Raw genomic sequence first — 24,100 nt, forward strand, 5'->3', positions numbered from 1 at the left:
CTGGAAGCTCTGAAACCTGTTTAGCAGCCATATTGCCTGTTGGGAAGGAAAGGGAAGCAAAGATAAACATAGGTAGGGGGAGGAATAGGTGGAAGGTGTTGTCTCTTCCTTGGAGCAACCTGATTAGAGTAATTGCTTTGCATGACTTTCTGACTTTCCTGGGCCAGCCCTGGATAACTGAAAAAGCTATCCATCCTCCTTAGAACAAGCCCAGGGCCTTTCAGACAAAGGGGTACTCCTCTCTCTCACAACCACCCTGGGGCTGGAAGCCCTCCCCCAAGCCTCCCTCCCACCTTTCTTCCTGTCTCCATATCTTGCTGTGCCCTTGGACACAGCTGGCACAGAAGTTCTACTGTAGTAGGAGCAAAGCCCTCCTCTGATCATAGTCTCCAAAAGTGGCAGTGGTGTTCTATATGTATACGTTTTTAAGATGATGAGCTGCCATCAGGTTGTCAGACTGCAATAAAAGGATACTGGTGTAGGAATATATCCAAAAGAATTGACAGCAGGAACACAGAGACTTGTACATCAGTGTTCATTGCAACACTATTCACAACAACCAAAAGGTGGAAACAGCCTAAATGTCCATCGAAAGCTGAATGGAAAATTAAAAAAAAAAAAAGAAAAGCTGAATGGATGAACAAAATGCAGTACATACATACAATGGAATATTACTCAGCCATGATGAGAAATGCAGTCCTGATACACACTACACCATGGACGAACCTTGAAAACATTATGCTGAGTGAAATGAGTCAGTCACCCAAGGACAAATCCTGTATTATGATCCCACTTACACGAAATTATCTAGAACAGGCAAGTGTATAGAGACCTAACTTTATTAGTGGTTACCAGGGGCAGGCGCAAGGGAGGAGGAAAGGAGACCTCAATGCTTAGGGGACACTGAGCTTCTGTTAAGGGTGATGAAAAAATCTGGCAAAGAATAAGGGCAGCGGTTGAACAACATGATGAAGATTGTGGAAATGGAAAATGTTTTGTTACATATGCATTTATCACAATAAAAGTAATTTTTAATGAAAAAATGTATTGGAGCAACTAGTGTGAAAGATCAGGACGTCAACCTAGGCATCTCTTTGTTAGGCTTGCTCTCTGCCACGGCAATGGTGCAGCGCCCACCTCCTCTCTCTCCTCGCTGACCCCAATCCAGGCTTCCTCCGTGGTCAGACCGTAACTCCGCCTCTGGACGGGCACTGGCAGGAGACGCCCAGGGCCTACGGAGTCCTGAGGGGCCCCTGAGATGTGCAGTTAATGTGAGAGTCCCTATCTGGTAATCCCCGTGACTCCAGGTGAGAGGGGTGGGGGAAAGGACCGCTGCCCTGGGAGTCTTCAGTCCTGGTGATTTGTCCCAGCATCTCCCCTGAGAAGCTCTGGGATGTATGAACTGGAGGCTCACGTGCTGCTGTGAGGACCACGTGACACCCAGGCAGAAGGCGTCTGTACAGTGTAAGGTGCTTTATGGACGTTCATCTGGTCATTTATTCCACATTGGCTGGGCCCCTCTCCTGGCCAAGGCCTTGTACTAGGGCCGCAGGGGAAGTCGAGACGCAGCCCTTGCAGAGTGGAGGAACGCGTGAAACGACGCCATGAGGAAGCAGGCAGCCGCGTCCAGAATGCAGGGTGTTCCATACGCCGAACAACCTGGTACCTTCAGTAAACAAGTGGCATGAGAAAAGGAGGGAGTGGCTGTCACAGATGATGAAAAGACACGTAGGAAACAGAGCTACGAAGAATGACAGCTGGAGCTTGTTTGGATCCTGACTGGGAGAAAACTGACTATAAAAAGATATTTTTGAGATAATCAGAAAAATGTAAATGTGGAGTGGGCATTAGGAGATATTAAATTATGATGATCAGATTTCATGTATGATTATGATGGCATTGTGGGTACTGTAAAAAGAAAGAAAGAAGGAAGGAAAGCGAGGGAGGGACAGACGGAGGGGGAGAAGAGCGAGGGAGGGGTTAGAGACACACATCTCCACATGCAAGGATTGATGGGAGATGCTAACTCTGGAACTCGCTTTAAAACACTCAGAAAAAATGTAGAAGGGAAATAGATGAAAAAGAATTCGCATTGATGATTGTGAAACTGGCTTGCAGACACATGGGGGTTCATTAGATAATTTTCTCTATTTTTGTGTATGCTTAAAATTTTCTGTAATGTTTTAAAAAGTGTTCCAAGTAGCTTGAGAGCCATGGTGGGGAGGGGGTGCTGATGCAGACAAGCACAAGCTGTATAACAGAGCAGCCGGGAAAGCACAGGTGAGGGGCTTTGAACCTAGCCAGGGCTTCGAGGCCAGCTTAGGGAAGTTTGCGGAGGCGGTGAGGCCAGGTGGAGTGGGTGAGCTGACGGAGCTGGGCAGAGAGGGCATTCCAGGCAGAGAGACGCGTGTGCACAGATGTGGGGTTTGGAATGGTATTTCACCGCCCAAAAGATTTTATTGGGGTGACTAACACGCCTTGATTTGTCTGGGACTTCCCTGGTTTTAGCACTGGAAGTCCAGTGTCCTGGGAGACCATGCATCCTGACAAATCTGGGTGATGGGTCACCTGTATCATAAAGCTGTTGCACAGAAGACTGGGCAGCAGGTGGAGGGGCAGGGCTGAGCCCGCTGGCTGCGGGGGCTGGGAACAAGGGCTCTGTCTATTGGAGAGCCGAGAGCTGTTCTCCAGGCAGTGCCCTGACTGTTTTCTGCCCCTCCCATACCTCAGCTGTAGCAGCAGCAGCCTCTTCCTCACAGGACATTTAGAGATGACAGCTCAGGGATCAGACTGGCTTCTCACACCTCCTTGCCTGTCCTGCTAGGGAGAAGCCTGCAGTCAGCACAACTTCTCCTGGGCACTTTCTCCTCTGACCCCAAATCCCCCACTAGTATATAGATACAGGTATAGGTCAAGTCCCTGGATGGCACAAAACTGTTTGCGCTCATCTACTAACCGAAAAGTTGGCGATTCGATCCCATCCAGAGGCACCTCAGAAGAAAGGCCTGGCGATCTGCTTCCAAAAGATCACAGCCATTGAAAACTCTCTGGAGCAGTTCTACTCTGCAAACATGGGGTCACCATGAATTGGAGTTGACTCAAAGGCAACTAGCAACGACAACAATTACACACACTGCTACACTGTGCAGAAGATGGGGAAAAGCATAGAAGTCTGGACTTAGAAAAAAATAAAATTATTTGATTATATGCATTGCAAAAGAATTCACCCGGGATTCCTTCACATGCCAGGCCATTTGATCTAACAAATGATTTGAACGTAAGTCAGAGGCATCTACCGCAGAGCAAGCAACAGCCTCAAAAGCCCTCAAAGTCGAGTTCCCTTGGACACTCATTGCATGTCTCCCACTCTCCATTTCCCTAAGCAGAGAAAGCTCACCTCTCATGCTCAGCGTGATGCTGTCACGCCAGCTCAGAGGACAGGCTCCCCCGCCTCCCCCCAGCCCTCCACTTCTCTAGCCATTTATCACACCAGGATCTGCAGAGCCTCCCCAGTCGGGACATCTCCTTATCATTTCACAGGTAAGGAAATCAAGGTGCCAGAGAATCAATCCCATTCCTGCTTTGGACTTCTGCTTCCCTGGACCACTTGTGGGAGAGCTTCCCCTGCAGACCACAGAGGAAGCATCCTCAGTGTGCTGGAGCCAACAGCAAAGACCCTCCGCCACCCACCCCCCTTCCACTGAGAAAGAGTGGCTCCTCCACATTCTCAAAGTCTTGTGGGGAAGGGCAGGGGCCAGGCTGGCTCTCAGAATCTTAACAATCAGCATCTTGAGAACTGGCAACTCAGCACCTCACACCCAGCTTCCCCAATTTGATTGCGATTTATAGAGCTGAAAACTCTCTCTCCCAGTGAAACATTTTCAGCATTCTCTTCTCATCCCCATAACAGCAGGCAGCCCATGAGAAGCAACCGGGATGTCATCAGGAAAGACAAGAGCAGCCAGGGCGAGCATGCTGTGTTTGCCCCCAGCTCAGAGATGTCTGGGCCCCTGGGGACGTCCCATGTGCTGATCTAACCTTCTGTTGCAGGCATCTGGTAGTTTGTAACATACAGTGCCCACCCAAGAGGCACTGGAAAGTTCCCAGAGTATCCCTGCCATCTTGGAACCAAGGATGTTAAATACGTCTATAAGTGCTCTCTCCAAAATCCAAAACAGAGTTCCCAGACCTAACTATAAAGTAAACTAATAATAATAGCATACACCAGTTATTTTCCATGTGCCAGGCACAGTTCTTGACCTGTATTTACTTTTTATTCGCACAACAATCCTAAGAGATAGATATTTCCATTATCACCATTTGAAATATGAGAAACTGAGGCACAGAAAGGTTAAATGACTTTCCCAAGGCCACACAGCTATTGTTGATGCTACAATAGTAATTCGAGTAACTACCTGAAGTTCTTACCTGTAGCTAAAAAATAAAGATGTGAAATAGCTATAAACACTGCTTTCAGGGAAATAGGCTTTGACCTCCTCTCCGCTTCTACAGCCACATCATTCCTGTCTCACCTTTCTTCCCCACCCCACCGCCCACCAGTCTAGCTGCCTTCCCCTCTCTCAGCGGTCCCTCAGCTTTGGAAATCAGCTTTGTCTGTCACTAGATTGAGCCCTTGGGCAGATCACTGCTTTTATCTGAACCTCAGTTTCCTCATCTATAAGATAGGGATGATAATAGTTCTTTTAGGGGCTACTATGATAATTTTGTAAGATCATTATGAAGCATTTGTCACAGGTCTCGTATTAGTTATCTGTCGTGTTATAAATTATCCTAAAACTTAGCTAAGACATCGATAACTTACAAGCTCACACAATTTCCCTGGCTGAGGAATTTGGGAGTGGCTTAGCTGGGTGGTTCTGTCTTTGGGCTCTTATGAAGTTGCAGTCAAGATGTTGCCTTGTGCTGCATCATCCAAAGGCTTGACTGGGGCTGGTGGATCTGCTTCCAAGGTGGCTTGCTCACAATGATGACAAATTGGTGCTGGCTGTTGGCAGGAGGCCTCAGTTCCTCACCACATGGACTGGTCCAAAGGGCTGCTTGAGTGTCCTTACAACATGGCAGCTGGCTTCCCCCAGCATGAGTGGTCCAAGAGAGAGGAAGGCAGAAGTTGCAATGTCTTTTATGACCTAGCCTCAGAAGTTGCATCCATCATGTCTACAATACCTTACTGGTAACACAGATCTCCTATTCATTGAGGGAGTGTGATCATCACAAGGTGTGAGTCATCAGAGGTCATCTTGGAGGCTGGCTACCACAGGTTCTGATATAGGTAGGCACCCAGGAAATGAGCTTCCCTCCTACTTGACTGGTCTACCCCATCTATCCACATTTCCGGACAGCAGTTATGCTTACCAAGGCATGAGTTGATCAGAGCTAGCAAAGCTTCTGAGTGGTGAGGAATAATCCACCCTTTGACAGCCCGTCACCATCGCCATCCTCACCACACACCTCCACCAACCCAGAAACACCAGGTCTTCTGATTTCTGAGCCTAAGTCAGGAGAAGCAGCCCTGCCTAGCACCGTCCTAATGCACGTCTCCAACAAATCTTGAAGACAGACTGCAGCGAAGCTTCATTAATTTTTCACAAGATTCATCTAACAGTGGTTGAGCAGAGCTGAGAAAGCCCCATGATCAGTGCCTGTGCCAGCAGCCTACAAAGGGTTAACCCATTAGCCCATATCCTGGTGAGCTCATCCCTGCTAGAGCCTACTCAGTTGCTGGGATTCGCTGCACACCGACTTCTGGATGGGGCCAGGGAGGCTCTGCAGCCCTGATGAAGGACTTGAGCAGAAACTCACCGCTGACTTCCTCCCAGTGTGAACACCAAGTGATTCCCAGGTCCCTCCTCCTCCCCTGGGACACCGAGGACAGTAAGTAAGGAGAAGATTGTGCCCCCTGCCCTTCCTTCCATTTCCCTGGAGGAACAAGCTGGGTTTAACTTTGCTGTAGAGTGTGCTGAGCCTTTGAGCTGGAGTTGGAAGGGAAACATGAGGAACAGGCAGAGAAGAGGGGTTATGCTTTGGGTGGGGGCTCTGCCAGCTGCCAACAGGCTGAGGGGTGCTCCGTGAGGGTTCTGGCTGAGAGTGGTGGCAGAGGCGGGAGGGGGAACCACCTGGGCTTTGTGCCTGGCAGAAGGGAAGCTGTGTGCAGAGGGCTGCTTCTAACCTTCTAGCATCTAGCCCTCACCCTCGGCACCCATTGTGGGGAAAAGTGGGTAGGTGGTTGTCCTCCCGAACCTAGGCAGAGGCAGACAGGAAGTACAAGGCCTCCCTCAGACCCCGGAGTACATGGGTGGGACCTCACGCCCGGACTGTCCTTCTGGCCATCCTATATCTGACCTCAGCGTCTACCGTTCCCTCCTTCCTGCAGGTATGGCAGGTGCCCAGGGCAGGTGCCAGGGAAACAAAGTGTAGCAGGCCAGTGGGGGCAGAGATTATCTCCGAAAGGGGGAACAGGGCCGGCACACACCAGCATGGACCCAGCACAGCTCTGTCATCTCGGGGAAGAGGGGTACCATGCGGACCCCTCACTCGGGTAGAGCCACACATTATATTATCACCTAGCTCCTTTCCACCCTGTCCCTGGGCAGGGCCTGGGCACCAGCTGTGTGGTACGGAGAGGGAGATAAATGACAGTCTCTAGGCTGAGTGTGAACTTTGGGGAGATTTCCTTCCTAGAGATGCTCACCTCATCTGTGAGCTGGTGACAGATGGGTGGCCCTGGCTTCTGTTTTATCAGCTCTGGTGCTGGGCCCCACTCACCTTATCAGAGTGTAAGCCTTCCCCAAGTGCAGCTCCTGTGGAGGGGTGGCAGTGAGGGGAGATAAGAGACCCTAGGGTAGAGCTGAATGGGGCATTGGTGGAGACTCCAGTGGGGACAGAGATCTGGCCACGCTTCACAAGGAAACTCGCGTCCCCGTCTTCCTCAGGAATCATAAATTGTGCTGTCTCTTCCCCTTGCATTTTGTGGCCTGCCTTCCCCACTTCTCAGACCCTGACCCTGCTCACTGGGGCCCAGTCTCCCCGCTCAGAGGTAATGCGTGGCCTCTCTCACCTCAGCCTGGCAAAAGAGTCTGCCTTCAGTCCTCGTAATTCCCAGAATAGCCCAGCTCCTATGGGAGCTCTAGGTGGAGGGGGCTGGGAAGGAGAAGATTGGGAAGGCCCAAACACAGCAGGCCCTTTTAGGATATTAGGGTTGCCAGACATAATACAGGACATCCAGTTCAATTCGGATGTCAGATAAACAGTGAATAATTTGTTTGGTATAAGCATGTCTTGTGTAATATGTGAGACATACTAAAAAATTACTTGCTGTTTATATGAAATTCAAATGTATCTGGACATTTCTTAAATTGATTTGCTAATTCTGGTAGTCCTATTAATAGTGACCATGTTCAGCATGTTGAAAGGAAGAGGTGGCAGGGTAAGGTCTGGGGAGTGAGTTCTGAGGTAAAAATGTGCAGGTGTAAGGGTGGTAGGAGGGTTAGAAGGAAGAATGTGAGGAAGACAGGAAAAAAAAAAAGGCAGGGCTTTTAAAATTTTTTTAAATTTATTTACTTTTGCACCCTGGGTAATGCAGTTAATACACTCGGCTGCTAACCAAAATGTTGTAGGTTTGGAGCCACCCAGAGGCACCTTGGAAGAAAGGCCTGGCGATCTACTTCCAAAAAATCAGCTACTGAAAACCCAGTGGAGCACAGTTCTACTCTGACACACACAGGGTTGCCATGAGTGAAATCAACTGGACAGCAGCCATTAAATTTGTACCACCCTTGAGGAAGCATGGTGCAGTATTTAAAAGGCCAGGATTTGGGGTCAGGCAGCTCGGAGCCTCCATTTGCTCTCTGTAAAATGGGAATGATGGTAACAGTAACAGCAGATAGGTGGGGAGAACACGTGTGGATTAAAAGAGATGCGCCAGGTGAAGGCAGTGGTTCCCACCTGGCGTTCTGTGCTCAATTCGTGGGAAGATGAAGGTGGTGACTTGGATGGCTGCTCTGCCACAGGCTTCTTGCTTCTCTGCTGGCCCCCACTCAGGGTCCCGGCCTCGGGCCCACGTTCTCAGCAGCTCCACCCAGCGGTCCTAGGCGTAACCCCCCACCATTTGGTAAAATTACAACCCATCCAGTTAAATTTGCATTTCATATGAACAACCACCCTTGTGGTCCTAATCATTTCCTAGGTCCCATCACAAGTGCCCTTTCACCTGCCTATTCCCAAAGACAAGCAGAAGCAGCACTTGTGCAGAAAGGTCACAGCCTCAGCTTGGAACAGGATAGACTCAAACCAGGCTCCAAAGCTTGCCTTCCAATCCTGGCTCGCTACTCGCCCGCTGGGTAACTCTGGGTAAGTCACTTAACTTCTCTGAGCCTCAGCTTCCTCACCTGCAAAACGGGGGTAATAATTGTACCTTCCTTATCAAGCTGTCAGGAGGATTACAGGAGGTGATACAGATAAAGCCTTTAGCATAGTCCCTAGCACCGGATAAGGGTTGGGTAGACGGTAATTACTGTATGGAAAGAATCCACCTTCCCCAAGCATCACTGACTTCTTCTGCTTTGGAGAAGCAGCTCAGGGTACCTTGGAGACTGTAAGAACTTTGGCCAGCAGACAGCAATCAGTCTTGGTGAAGTGGGCAGTGAGTTCGAGGGGCTGAGGAAGGGGGAGGGGAGCTGGTTGGTGTATTCCCTTTGCCCCTTTGCAACTGTCTCTTCTGCCCCTTTGTCACTTGTTCCCCTCCTACCCACCTTGCTCTAAGACCAGAGGGTACTGGTTACAACAATTTAAGAATAATGACTTGGCATTGAAATGCTGACCGGGTTCTAACTCTTAACATCAAGCAGAAACTCAAAAAAAAAAGTAAATTTGCATGGTAAGCTCTACTTTGCAAACAACCTGTACAGTCTTCTCCTTCCTCCCCTGTGATAGCTCTCGTGTTTATTTAGTCATTTAACAAATGCCTGCTGAGTCCCCAGCCTCAGCAAAGCACTGAGCCACCTCCTGGAGGGACTAGAAAGCTGAGTAAGACCAGCCCCCGCCCTAAGGAGGCTGTAGGGAAAAAGGGCTTCCAGCCAGTAAGTGCTGAGACACGTATCCCTTCAGCTCCAAGGAATAGTTCAATTATTTTACTTACAGCGGCCGTTCCCATTAAGTGGCACATTTCAGACACCCAGGAATCTATTGAAGGGAAAAGTAGCGGGCTCTTGCTATCTTGGACACTAATTGTTCTTCACAGCTTGCATATTCTGCACCACCAAACCCAATTTAAAATCACCAGTTGCCATGGAGTCGATTCCCCTATGGGTGTCGGAGTAGAACTGCTCTGTAGGGTTTTCGATGGCTGATTTTTGAGAAGTAGATCACCAGGCCTTTCTTCCAAGGTACCTATGGGTGGACTTCAACCTTCAACCTTTTGGTTAGCAGCTGAGCACATTAATCATTTATACCACCCTGGGACTCCAAACCAAATTTACAGGGATTAATGTATGAGTGTGTGAGAGGGAGCCAAAAGCACTGTTTTCTAGCCAGTTCTCTCCCTGCCAATTGAGACATCTCTTCACCTCATTTGTCAGAGATACCACATACCAAGTGAACGTGGACACCATGAGCTCTTCAGCAGACAGAGTCATGGTCTTAGTTATGCTTTTGTTTGTTTTTAATTTTTCATGTAAAAATGTTTAATTTTATTCAAAATAGTGTGATGAATCCCCCTGTACCATCACTTGGCTTCAACAACCACCAACATTCTTGCATTCCTGGTTTAGCTGTCCCTCTGCCACTCTTCACCCTGCTCCCCTTGGTTATTATGAAGATTTTTATCGTTCTCTTTTGTGGGGTGCAATTACCCACATAGAAATACACAAATCTTAGTACATCAATTGACAAACATTGTTAAGTGCCATCGAGTTGGTTTCGACTCATGGCAACCCTGTGTACAACAGAATGAAACACTGCCAGGTCCTACACCATCCTCACAATCATTGTTATGCTTGAGCCCATTGTTGGCAGCCACTGTGTCAATCCATCTCATTGTGGGTCTTTCTGTTTTTCGTTGACCCTCTACTTTACCAAGCATGACGTCCTTCTCCAGGGACTGGTTCCTCCTGATAATATGTCCAAAGTATGTGAGACACAGTCTCGCCATCCTCACTTCTAAGGAGCATTCTGGCTGTACTTCTTCCAAGACAGATTTGTTCATTCTTTTGGCAGTCCATGCTGTATTCAATATTCTTTGCCAACATCATAATTCAAAGGTGTCAGTCTTTCTTCATTCTTCCTTATTCATTGTCCAGCTTTTGCATGCGTATGAGGCAACTGAAAACTCCATAGCTTGGGTCAGGCACACCTTAGTCCTCAAGGTGACATCTTTGTTTTGACAAATGTGAACCACAGCAGTATTCCAGGAGAGAATGCTTCCATCCACACCGGAAAGTCCCCTCCTGACTCTTCCATTAGACAAGAAGGGCAGGGCCCAGCACTCGGGTGGAGAAACTAGTTTTTGGTAGGAAAGACATTCCTTCCGTAGTGCCAACAAGGAAAACAGGAAGGATGGGGGCAGATTCAGCTCGGTTTGTAGATAGGGTGGGCAGAAATTTAGAGGAGTTCCTGATTAATGAAGTAGGAGGAGAGGTTATCTTTGAGTGAGTGAGAGGGGGTTAGTGCTGGCATATAAGTTTGAGGAGAATGGCAAGTGGGACTAAGAGCTGACTTGGGGAACACACAATAACATCTGGCAGTATGGAGGGCTCAGGTAAAATTGTAACACATTAATCTGTAGAGTGATATGTTTTCTAGCGGTGCTTAGTGGGAGCAGGGAAAGGGGGGCTCTCAGACTGAGCTGGGTCAGCATGTTGCTGGGGACCATGGGTCAGGGATTTAAGGAGATCAGCAAGAGACATGAGTGGAAGTGATAGACCCTTGAGCCAAGGCTTAGCACGAAGAGAATAAGTTTGGTAAGCAAAGCAGAGGGTCAAATACATGGAGGACTTGACGAAGCAGAAGAAAATGATTTTGTCAAGTTAGGTAGTGAAGGAGCTGGAAAGATGAGAGGTTATTGTCAGAAAGTCAAATGGGAATTTAAGATTTTTATAGGGGAGTGGTTCAGGGCAGTCCAACATATGGCCAAGAGAGAGGGTAGCTGTAGTTAAGTAGACACGAAGGCCGCTGGCATGGAGGAAGTCAAGGAACCGAGTCTGGGTGTTGCATTGAACACCTGTATCAGGGGTCAGCAAACTATAGCTGACAGACCACATCCAGCTGTCTTTCCTGTTTTCATACATAAAGTTTTCTTGGAACACAGCCATACTCATTTGTTTTACATTTCTCTAAGCCTGCTTTCTTTTCACAATGGCAAAGTTGAGTAGCTGTGAGAGAGGCCATATGGTACAAAACCAAAAACCAAAGCCAGTGCTGTCATGTCGATTCTGACACACAGTGACCCCGTGTGTTACAGAGTACAACCAAGCTCCATAGGATTTTCTTGGCTGTAATCTTAATGGAAGCAGGTCGCCAGGACTTTCTTCCGTGGTGAGCACATACTGTTTGTGCCACATTACAATGGCAAAACTGAGTAGCTGTGACAGAGGCCACATGGCACACCAGCCTAAAATACAGTATTTACGATTTGGGCCCTTATAGAAAACCGTAATGCTAACGCTCCCTTTCAGAAGACACAGAGGAAAGTCCCTCTTCTCCCCTCTTTGCACTGAGGGTGTCTGCAGTTGATATGTCCTCGAGGGTCAGGACTCTGTAGGTAAAACCATGCTGCTTGGAGGATGGAAGAACACAGACCTCTAGAGATAGGCCTGTTTGTGGGAAAGGAGGAGACTTGGTGGCACAGTGGTTAAGAGCTCGGCTGCTAACCAAAAGGTCGGCAGTTTGAATCCACCAGCCGCTCCTTGGAAACCCTGTGGTCGGGCGGGAGAGGGAGAAGGAAGAGAGACTGAATGGCTTCACCTGGAGGCCAAGACTTAGCAATGGGGCGACTAGCACCTGCTTTCTCAAGCTGCTGTTAGGTATTTTAGTATAAATCATAACATATCACCCCTATATGCTTCAAAACGCCTCTCCAAAATAATGTTGCTTTCATACTTAATAAAAATCTTAACTCCTTGACATCTAATACCCAGATCATATTAAAAATCTCCTTAATTATCCCAAGGAGTCTTGTGGCACAGTGGTTAAGAGCTCAGCTGCTGACCAAAAGGTCGGCAGTTCAAATCCACTAGCTGCTCTTTGGAAACCCTATGGAGCAGCTCTACTCTGTTCTGTAGGGTCGCTATGAGTTGAAATTGACTCAAAGGCATCGGTTTTTTTTTTTTTTTTTTTTAATTATCCCAAAATGTCTTTGTACTTTAGAACCCAAAGAAAGGAGCATATTGCCTTTAGTTATATCTTTTAATTATCTTTGTTTGAACACTTTGTTGACATATTATATATGCACAGAAAAGTGGTCATATCATAAGTGTACAGCTCAAATAGTATACACCCATGTAGCCAGCTGCCGGGTCAAGAATCACAATATGGCCGGCACCCTAAAAGTCCTCCTCATGGCCTCCTTCCGGTCACAACCCCCACCCAAAGGTCACCACCATCCTGACCTCCAATAGCATAGATCCCCTTGCATGTTTTTGCATTTTATGTAAGTGAAGTCATGCAGCAAGTATCCTTTTTGTGTCTGACTCCTAGTGGTTAGCATACACCTGTGAGATCCATTCATGATGTAGTTGTCCTTCTTCCATGCTCCTGGCTGTGTAATCCCAGACCAGCGCGTTCTTGTCTCCAGCCCGCAGCCTGCCCACCCCTAGGAAGTCTCCACCCACTGACTCCACCTCCTCACACTCCACACTTGGTCTCCAGGGAAGAGGAACCTGGCTTCGCTTTTCAAATTGCTCCCCTGAAGGGTGAGCCAACATTCAAATCTGTGGGTAGCTCGGAGGGGGTACCTCCCAGAGCCTTCCGTGTTCTCCTCCGGCCTCAGTCCTTGTCCACTCCTAGTTGCCAGGGACCTTAAAGGAAGGCGAGTGAGGTAATCCCTGAGACATACAAGCCAGCCCAGTAACTTCATTCGAAGCTGAAAGGGTGGACCAGCTCCTGGAATGATGCCTAGCGCCTGCACAGACCTGCAGCCTTGGAGCCCTGTCCTAAGTGGTGGGCTGTGTGCAGGAGCTGTGCAGGTGGAGGATGGGCAAACCCAGCCTCGGCCCTGGAGCACTTTGCAGTCTAGGAGGGGAGGAAAGTCAGGTATAAAACAGTGGTTCTCAACCAGAAGGTAGTTTTGCCCTTCGGGGGACATTTGACAATATCTGGAGACATTTTCGATTGTCACATCTTGTGAGGGAGTGCCGTGGCGATTAGTGGGTGGAGGTCAAGGGTGCTGCTACACGTCCTACAATGCATAGGGCAATTTCCCACACAGACAGTTATTCAATCTACAATGTCAACAGTGCCACTGTTGAGAAACCATGGTATCAGGGGAAAAAAAAAAAATCTTCATAGGATTTTGATAAAATGTGATAAAACTCATTCTCTCCTACCAGCTGCCATGTAGTTGATCCCGACCCCTGGCGACCCCATGGGCGTCAGAGTAGAACTCTGCCCAACAGGATCTTCAATGACTGATTTTCCAAAAGCAGATCACCAGGCCTTTCTTCCAAGGTACCTCTGGGTGGGCTCAGACCCCCAACCCCTCGGTTAGCAGCTGAGCACATTAACCATTTGCACTACGCAGGGATTCCTATAAAACTCATACAGCCCTGAGGTGGTGCAGCCTGATTCTCAGAATTCATGTCCGATTCACTAGCTGTGTTGTTGTTGTTAGCTGGCGTTGACTGAGCCACAGCAAATCACTACCTCTAATGCGTTGCCGTCGTGTCGATTCTGATTCACGGTGCCCTCATGTGTGTCCGAGTAGGATTGTGCTCTTCCATAGGGCTTTCTTGGCTGTGATCCTTCCAGAAGGCCTTTCTTTCATGGTGCTGCTATGTGGGTTTGAACCGCCAACCTGTAGGTTAGTAACTGATTGCGGACTGCTTGCGACACTGAGGGACCTTTCACTGCCTATAAACATCCCAAAACCCGTTGCCCTCGAGTCAATTCCAACCTATCTAAAATAGCTTTAGAAGTCACTTAGCCCAACTTCTTCATTCTACAGATGAGAAAACAAGGACTCAAAAGGAAAATAACTACAGTCACCACTGGGACTATTGTCTTGTGTTAGTGCTTTAAGACATTCGGCAGTCACAACAACCCTATGAGAGAGATACCCTGTTATCCTTATTTTACATATGCGATTAGTAAACCTGTCCGAGGTGCCACAGCTTATAAGGGGCAAAGCTGGGTTCAAACAGTGGTCTCACTGGTGCCAGAGACCTGGATCTTTCCATCACAGCAGCCACTGCAGGTAAGCTCAGTGACTTGCAAGAACTTTGAGAGTGAGCCTGATTCTTCCCTGCAGTGTCCCGTCCACGGCCTCCTCCCTGGTCACAGTGAGAGAGAAAGACAGAAGATGTCACAGTCCTCACCCCTGCCCAGAGGAGAGTGCTTCTTCTTCAGTCACTGCCTAGGAAATGCAGCCCTGCCCGCCCATTCGCTCTCCAATGACCATCTTCCTTACAAGTAAATCAACTAAATTAATGGTTTTCATGGGCCGTTACAATTTATATATATATATATCTCAAAAAAAAGAAAACCCATTGCCGTTGAGTTGATCCCGACTCATAGCAACCCAGTAAGACAGAGGAGAACTGTCCCACAGGGTATCCAAGGAGCAGCTGGTGGATTCAAACTGCCGACCCTTTGGTTGGCAGCTGATCTCTTAACCACTGCGCCACCAGGGCCGTATGTATATATATATGCGTATATGTATATGTGTGTGTGTGTGTGCATCTAGGCATCTACCTAACTTTTTATCTTGGCAAATACAGATAATAACAAAACCAACAGTCAACCTCTATCACAGTCATTTCATAAAATAAAAAATATTTCAACACCAAAAAAAGAAAGAAGGACAAAATCTCAGAATAACAGAGAGTCCTTTCAACTGAATAAATGTAACATTATAGAAAACTTAGAACGTTGTTCTTATTTCTCACATGGTGCGCAGTGGATCAGTGTCGTTTGTTGCTGTTGAGTCAGCTGTCACTCACGGCGACCCCATGTACAACAGAATAAGACATTGCCTGGTCCTGGGCTATCCTCACAATCGTCGGTGTGCTTGAGTCTGTTGTTGTGGCCACTGTGTATTCTGAGTGCCTTCCAACCTAGGGGGCTCCTCTTCCAGCACTATACCGGACAATATTCTATGATCTATAGGGTTTTTTTTTTTTTTTGAGCGCCTGCTGTGTGCCAGGCACTGTGGTATGTGCTAGGATTGGTCCCCGCTCTGCTTTCATGGTGCTTGCAATGGGGCAGGTGAGACAGGCTTCAGAACGGACACTCTTTGAAGCAGTATATTTAAAATCATGACAGCGATAAGTAAGCCGAAGGATAGAATTCTGGGAGAAGATGAGACTGTAGGGGGGCGGGGAGCGGGGAGTGATTGGCTCAGGAGTGGTATTTGAGCAGAACTATAAGGAACGCGGAGCCCTGGTGGCACAATGATTAAGAGCTGGGCTGCTAACTGAAAGGTCAGCAGTTCAGATCCACCAGCCGCTCCTTGGAAACCCTTGGAAATCCACTCTGTCCCATAGGATCGCTATGATTCAGAATCGACTTGACGGCAGTGGGTTTGGTTTATAAGGAATGCATAGGAATCCCTGGGTGACGCAAATGGTTAAGCGCTCGACTACTAACCACGAGGTTGACGGTTTGAACCCAGGCAGCGGTCCTGCAGAAGAAAGGCCTGGCAGCGTGTTTCTGTAAAGATTACAGCCAAGGAAACCTTATGGAGCACAGCTCTACTCTGAAACATAGGGGGTTGCCATGAGTTGTAATTGACTTGCCTGTAATGGTTTTTTTTTTTTTTTTTTTTTGGTTTGATGTATGCTTTCAATTCTATTTATCGATTTTCCGGATGGATTTTTTTTATAACTCTGGGTCCTGATCCATAAGGTTTTTAGTGGCTAATTTTTGGAAGGAAATTGCCAGGCCTTTCTTCCTAAGCCTTAGTTTGGAAGCTCCGCTAAAACCTGTCCACCATGGGTGACACTGCTATATTTGAAATACTGGTGGCATAGCTTCCAGCATCACAGCAACATATAAGCAACCATAGTATGGCAAACTGACAGATGGTGGTGGTGATCAGAGTTAGGGATAATTGTATAGTCACATCATTGTATGTTCAATGAGAGGCCACTTGACCTCAGAAAGAATCCCAAAGTAAAAATTTCAGAGACTCTCGTAGTTGACGGGACCCTCCGAACTCATCCGGACCAGCCACAGTGTAGTACAAGGAGCTTTGAGTCCAAAGACCTTGGCCTGAATCCCAGTACAGCCAACCATGAACTTTGGGGCTTTGGCCAAGCTCCAAAGTCTCACTGGGCCTCAGTTTCTGTCCCTGTTCAATGGGAATAAACTAATGACCTCCTCACAGGGCTAAAGAATAGAGCGTCTGAGAATCCAGGAGCTCGTTATCCCTGGGAAGTGGTCACCACCGCCCCCAGCCGAACGCTTCCGGTTCTGATGATGCGATGGCCACCTCACACCCCAGAGGGCAGGTCTCACCACAGCCGCCACTTCCCTACCCGGCCCAGCTCTGTTCTCTGGTGCAACTGAGAATTGCTGTATTTCAACTTCTCTACAGCAACCTCTCTAGCATCTGAAAGCAATAATCATGTTTGCCCTGGGTCTTCACTGCCAAGTGGTAAAAATGGCAAAACCAGTTGCCATCTAGTTGATTCTGACTCATGGCTACCCCATGTGTATCAGAGTAGAACTGTGCTCCATAGAGTTTTCAATGGATAATTTTTTTTCAAAAGCAGATTGCCAGGACTTTCTTCTGTGGTGCCTCTGGTGGACTCAACCCTCCAACCTTTCCATTAGCAGCTGAATGCGTCAACAGTTTGCACCACCCAGGGCTACCTACCCAGAAGTGACAAAACATCCTCAGATGAAACCAGATTGCAATAACTGACATGTTTCCTGCTAGAATCTCATAAAAAGTTCTGTGTTCTCCAGCTGCCTGCCCCCTCCCTTCCCACTCCCCAGCACACAAGGGGAAAGATCACTTTAAAAATGCCTACTTTGCTTATGCAAATATACTGCAGGATGGAAACGGAAGCAAACACCTGGGTGTCTGTGTTAGGATAACACACCTTAGTATCTTTCAAAGTCTTCGCTTCAAGGAGTAGGACACCTGTTCAGAGCTTCAGGTCTGCGCTGCCCTGGTGGTGGGAGGGGTGGGAGGAGCAAATAAGTTTGAACTTAACATTACAGGAGGTGTTGAAGGAGAAACCATTCACTGAAGGGCTCTTCTATGTGTGGAAGTGTCTTGGTAAGGAGGAAGGGGCAGGCTCCAGAGCCTCGGGGCTCAGGGGCCACCAGCCGAAGGCACCATCTCCTTCATTTCAAGCTGCCTTTTACCCAGGGGCCAGTAACAGTTTTCAAAAATGCACCCCCGTCAAAACTGGGTCTGACTCTAGCCCTCCAACCAGCATTGTATTTGGTGCAGGGAGCGGGATTCACTGTAACTGGGGGTGGATAACCTACCTTCCCTAAAAGACATTTCACTATAGAAAGAAATCTCTTCCATCGCACTGACAAACAGGTTTATCTGTAAGTGGTAATGTGAGTGGGATCTGAGGTAGCCTGATAGGAAATAAAAGAGAAGGGGAAGAACCCTAGGATTTCTGGAGGCAAGAGACTGTGGAAGACAGGGAGCCAGAAAGCAGAGGGTGGAGGGAGCACCTGTTGAGGACAGTTGGCCTAGGCTGGGTCCTGGTGGAAAGAAGTGACAGATGTGTGACCAGGGTACGGGAGGAAGGGGTGGTTGGTGAGCTCTGAGAGAGCGGAGCTTACTGAGGTTACTACAGGGGAAACGCCACTCCCTGTAGGAAAAGCCTACGGTGGATAAGGGGTCGGCCCTGTACCACTGGAAAGAGAGCTAGGATTGTCTTAGTGGTCAGTGAAGGGACAGAAGGGAGGAAGGAGAAAGATGGAAGGAGGGAGGGAGGGAAGGAAGGAAAAGAAAGAGGGAGGAAGAGAGGATGGACAAAGAATGTGTGAAGGAGGAAGGGAGGAGGAGAGAAAGATGGGAAGGAGAGACAGTGGGAGGGCAGAACAAAGCAAGAGGAGGAGGGAAGGAGACGGAGGGAGAGCAGGAGGGAGGGAGAGAGAAAGGAAGAGAGGGAGGGATTCATTTGTTCATTCACTTACTCATTCAATCAAAATACATAAAAATCTTTGGGGTACAAGTCACTGTACTAAACACACTGGAGAAAACTCAAAATGAATTGGGGCGGTGACTTGGTAAAAAGGCAGGGCGTGCCTGGGCTCTCTGGGCCTGTGCTTCCTCTCAAAAACACCTGCCTTCAGGAAAGTAGTGAATATGGGTCATTTATATCTTATCGCCTGATTGTAAATATATAAGCATTTGCACTTGAACCCATATTTCTGATTATGGAATGAAGGGCTTTAGTCCCACATTATCTGAGGTAGCACTGCGCTGGTGCTTGTATTTGGCAGGTTAGCAATGCCTGTTGGCAGCTTGGGAAGTGCTGCTTATAGGTGACCTTCTGCTTCCCACTGTGCAGACCCAGAGATGAGAGAGCCCAGATCACCAAGAGCTATGCTCCTGGGCTCCAGGTGAGAAACTGGAATGAGCAGTTGAGTTAGATTCCATACCTTTACAGCCTAAGAGGAGTCCCTGGGCTGTGCAAACGGTGAATGTGCTTGCCTGCTAACTGAAAGGTTGCTGGTGCAAGTTCACCCAGAGGTGCCACGGAAGAAAGACCTGGTAATCTACTTCCAAAAAGTCAGCCATTGAAAACCCTATGGAGCACAGCTCTACTTTGACACATAAGGGGTTGCCATGAGTTGGAGTCAACTCGATGTCAACTAAAGCAGGCCTAAAAACAGGAAGTTGGAAATGTGGCTGGGTGTAATTAATGTGGAGGGTCCGCGAGGGGGGCGTTGAAGTGTTAGAAGGTCATGTTCTGAACCTGAGGCATCACTGTCCTGTGGTGGCAAAGCACGTAACATCCCAGGCTGCACTAAAAGCCTGGTGTTTCAGGAGCAAGCAGAGACTGGGTTCAAATCTTAGCTCTGGCAGCTTCTTACCCTGTGATCTTGAGCAAGTTGGCATCATCTCTCTGAGCCTTAGCTTTCTCATCTGTAAAATGGGGCTAATGCTTACTTCGTAGGGCCCTGTAGCATTCGATGTGATGAAGGAAAAAGTGATCTCCACTAAACACTGCACTGTACCTGGCACAGAGTAGGCACCACACACACGCACACACACACATGCATACGTGTGCATCACTATCCTAATAGGCAATTAATAATATTTATGGAGTGCTGCAATATGCTAGGCATTGTTCCAATGCATTCCATGCATTAACTCATTTAACCCTTCTAACCCTTTTGAAAACCCTACAAGTTAAGTAATAGTATTATCCCCATTTTATAGATAAATAAACTGAGATACAGAGAGGTTAAGTAACTCACTCAAGATCACACGGCTAAAAAGTGGTCAAACTCAAAAATAAGATGCCATTCAATAAACAGCAGCTTTTCGTTGTTGTTTTGATTTTTTTAAACGGTGCCTCTTTTCCCTATTTTAAATACTAAAAGCAGTTGGTTAGGATGATACATGTGTCTCTCACAAGGAAAAACCACATGAGCTTGGGGGGTTTCTTATTTATGTGGCTCTTTTCTGATTTTCCTTTTCATGTATCATCCGCCCTGAGAGCCAGCCTGGAGGTGGGTGCTGAGCACAGGAAGGACGCGTGCGGTTTCCTTTGACTTCATCTTTGTGTCTAACTGTTGCCAGTCCTAGGTGCCCGGTCCTGAGGAGCCGTGACAATGGAGGCTCTCCCCAAGGCCCTGGAGACTGATGAGAGGTCTCCGGAGTCCAAGGATCTGCTGCCCAGCCAGACGGCCAGCTCTCTGTGCATCAGCTCCAGGAGTGAGTCTGTCTGGACCACCACCCCCAGGAGTAACTGGGAAATCTACCGCAAGCCCATCGTCATCATGTCCGTGGGTGGCGCCATCCTGCTCTTTGGTGTGGTCATCACCGGCTTGGCCTACACCCTGGACCTGGGGGAGAAGAGCCAGGCCGTCCTCCGGATGATGGGGCCTGCCTTCCTCTCCCTGGGACTCATGATGCTGGTGTGCGGGCTGGTGTGGGTGCCCATCATCAAAAAGAAGCAGAAGCAGAGACAGAAGTCCGTTTTCTTCCAGAGCCTCAAGTCCTTTTTCCTGAATCGCTGATGGGGGCCTCATTCTCTGTTCTCACCATTACCCTGCCACCTTGACCAGGAGGAGAAGTTCTGCTGCCCAACATCCAGCAACCCCATCTCCCCAGTGGGCTTTGCCATAGAACTGGTCCAATCAGACCCTCTTCCTGGCCCTGAGGGAAAGATGGAGCTCAGGCTCCGCCTCCATGAGGCCCAGGAACTTTGCTGGACATGTCACTCTTAGCCTCTCTCTTCTCACTGCTGCTTCCCGTAGATCCTGGCAGTGGCCATCCATTCTCATTGCTCTCATCGCTGCTCATGTTTCCAGCGTCATTCATCTCTTGCCAAGTGCTGTGCATGCTGGGAAAGTCCTCAGGGGTGGGCTGTGCCCCAGAGAGAACCTCATGTTTACATGTCTGAGTCCCTGAGTGGGACGGCTGGATTCCACATCATATCCTTCTAGAACCAGAACTGACCAGAGGAGGACCTTCAGAGAAGAGAGATGGGAGAGCTGAGTTCTGACCCGTTGGGTTTGATAACCAAGCTCCTGAAGGCGGTGAGACGCCAACATGCATTTCAAGAGACCAGACAAGTCACAAGTATCAAACATTCCAAAGACTGAACAGTGAACGAGGGCCCGGGGGAAAACACCAGGCACACCCCCCAGACATGGCTCTGGGAGTTAGCCAGTCAACGGCGTTTGATTCCCACTTATATAGTATTTACACTGGAGGCAGTGGGGTAGGCCAGGGGGTATCACAATTTCCCCTCGACCTCCTAACCCCTTCCCATTTGCTCCTCTGCCCTCTGAACTTGGCGATTAGCCAAGGACAATGCATGTTACCCTAACTTCCTCTTTCCCCCACCCCCGTCTCTGCCGACCAATTCTAGAACAACAAGATGCAGAGCTGCAGAAGAATCATGTAAGATTCTTCTCCTTCTCATCTTCATTAAGAATCAAAACTGAGAAGATCAATCTCCACATCTGAATGGTCTGTAGGTTTCTAGAGATGGAATCCACTTTAGGAAATCCCGGCCTCCGCTATCCCAGCTCCCACCCATCAAACGAGCACGTGTTTATTGAGTTCCTGGCTGTGGGCCAGGCATGGGGCTGAGATCAAGACAGAGGTGGTCCCTGCTTTCATCTTGCTTTCCAAAGTGACAGACACAGCCAATTAAATATAACAATTAGAATATCCAGTGCCACTTTCTTGGTGGGGAAATGTGGGTGGATATGGGAACACAGAGGAGGCATCTAATCCAGACTTGGGAGAGGGCAGAGAGGTTCCTGGAGGCCATGTCATCCACTGAGAACAAAAAGAAAGGTTAAGAGCTACAAAGAGGAGAAGGGAAAAGCATTGCAGGCAGCAGGAATGGCATGTGCAAAAACTCACAGGAAAGTTAGGAACTGCACAGACACCTCGCCAGTCTCCCAGCTCTTTTGTGTCAGCCCCTCTCTTGGCTTGCTTCCATCTGCTTCTCCAAGTGTCTTACTTGTGGCTCTTCCTGGGGGTGCACTGGGGGCCTCATGGAGTCTGTGGTAGAGATTGGCAGAGGGTTTCCAGAGTGCCTCAGTACTATTCCTGTCTTACCAAGCAGAGCACGCCAGTGAGGTAAGTGTGCCCAACACTTGGGGCTTCCTCTAGCGACCAAGAAGCCCTTAAGTGAAAGATCAGAAAGTAGTACCAGTGGGAGAACTAGCCGTGCTGCTCTGGGCCAGGCCAGAGGCCCCAATGGAGAGAGTTTGATAATGAGATTTAAAGAGTCATCTTCTTAGCTTGGGCTGATTCCTTTTGACTCCTCAGCCTTCTGGTCTACCACACAGGTCTTCATGGCAGCCATGCTAATAGGCCTCCGAGTATCCCTACCCTTCATAGGGTGGTTCCATTTGCAGGTCAGACCCAGCCTTGTTCCCTCTGCATTATGGGAAATCCCAGGAGGCAGGCCTTGAGGAAGACACCTCTGTCACTGGAGATACCTCCCACCCCACCTACCCCAGGAGCCAGAGAGCTCCTCAGAGTTTGGGGAGCCTGTGGCCTTTGCGGCTTGCTCAGAATGGCCCTGAATGGTCTTCCATTTAGCCACACACCAGTGTACCCTGTCTTCCTGACTGTCAGTTCCCTGCACAGGTGGGTCAGGCCCAATTGTGGCAGTGTTGCAAGTGCCTCAGGTGACAAGGCTTGAGATCATTTCTTTCTTCATACCTTCATGCACGTGCAAATTCACTTTCACCTTCCTCCATGCTTCCTTAAACAGGAGCAAACGGGGTGGGGTCACAGCTCCCGGGAATCCCGCATTCCCTGTGTCTCGTTTAATCTGCCCGAGAACAGCTTGCAGTCTGGGCACACCTGTGGGAGGAGGGCCCGTGTGGATGCCACTGCCAGCTATGTCTTGAAGTTTGAGGACAACCACTACTCTAGAACCTGCCCAAGTTCTGGATTCATCTTGCTGCCCCCAGCAGTACCTGCCATATCTCCTGTTCCTCAAGTTAGTTCCTCAACAGAGAAAACTGAGGAGAGGTTATAAGAAAAGATGCTGAACATCATGCATCCCCACTGGGAACCCCCGCACAGGTGTGGGTCTGAGGCAGGACATCATCGACCTTCTTGCCAAAGCCCATGGGCCATGGCAGCCTGAGGTATGGGTGTGCCCAATCTGTGAATTCAATCCTGGTTCAATGCCACATTTCTGGAAAAGGCAATCACCCGCCATGCCATGAATCTTTTGATGCCTGTGGACTGGAGGAGAGGACCACATCTACATTTTCTGCTAACTGGATTGTATTATCCTACCTACAGCTATTATGGTTGGGAGAGTTTGGTTTAATCTGAGACCTAAAGGAATCTGTGTGATGTTGACTTGTGTTATATTTAATACAGTATCCGCTGTGTTTTCCTTCTGTTGCATCAGGAATTCCAAGGCTGCATCTAGGAATTCATTCTTCAAAAATGCCTCCCCTCCCCACATGGCCTTCTTCCCAGCGTGCTACTTGGGAGAAGGGGGATGATGTGGCTTTCCTGCATGGTTCCTTGGCCCATCATAGGAGCTGGTGGCCCTTACTCTGAGATGCTCACAGGGGCAGAGGGCAGGTGCAGGAAGGAGAGATCCCAGCAGCCCCTGACTCTTCCCAGCCCACAACCCCAGTGTCAAAATAAGAGATATGGGAAAAGAGCCCTCCGGAATCAGCTGTCCAGGGTGGGGCAGGAAGACTCTCCAGGGTCAGCCTGCCAATAAATGTCCCATGAACTAAGGAGCGAGCCCAAGAAGGTTGGTGGTTCACTCCCCAGGACCTCCTGGTTTCCTTGTTACCTCTATGCCCCTTCTTCCTTCCTCCTGGTCCAGATTCCTGCTTCTCTAAGTCTTCAGTCCTGGCTATTTTCTACATGACTCACATGTTCTTGACTTTCTGCTGCCGGCTCTAGTTTGCTCTGTCCCTAAAAGAAAAAGAAAGAAGATGGTGTTGTTTCTGGAGAAGAAAAAACCAGTTGCCATTGAGTCACGCCCAACTCATGGCAACTGCAAGTATGTCAGAGTAGAATTGTGCTCCATAAGGTTTTCCATGGCTGATTTTTCGTAAGTAGGTTGCCAGGCCTTTCTTCTGAGGTACCTCTGGGTAGACATGAATCTCCAACCTTTAGGTTAGCAGTCAAGCATGTTAACTGCGTACACTACCCAGGGAGTACCTGTCTAGAGTGCAAAAAAAATACAACCAAACAAACCTGTTGCCATCAAGTCAATTCCGACTC

General features: G+C 48.5%; 1 protein-coding gene across 1 annotated transcript; it reads left to right on the forward strand.

Annotated features, from left to right (window-relative positions):
* Window positions 1–1,604: 1,604 nt before the first annotated feature.
* PIRT (phosphoinositide interacting regulator of transient receptor potential channels) lies at window positions 1,605–20,388 on the forward strand. Its single transcript, XM_012555449.2, has 2 exons — window positions 1,605–1,662; window positions 19,973–20,388. The coding sequence occupies exons 1-2, from the start codon at window positions 1,605–1,607 to the stop codon at window positions 20,386–20,388; spliced, it is 474 nt and encodes a 157-aa protein (XP_012410903.2).
* Window positions 20,389–24,100: the final 3,712 nt, after the last annotated feature.

Source organism: Trichechus manatus, unplaced genomic scaffold (genome assembly GCF_000243295.1).
Source record: "Trichechus manatus latirostris isolate Lorelei unplaced genomic scaffold, TriManLat1.0 scaffold00040, whole genome shotgun sequence".
NCBI lineage: Eukaryota > Metazoa > Chordata > Mammalia > Sirenia > Trichechidae > Trichechus > Trichechus manatus.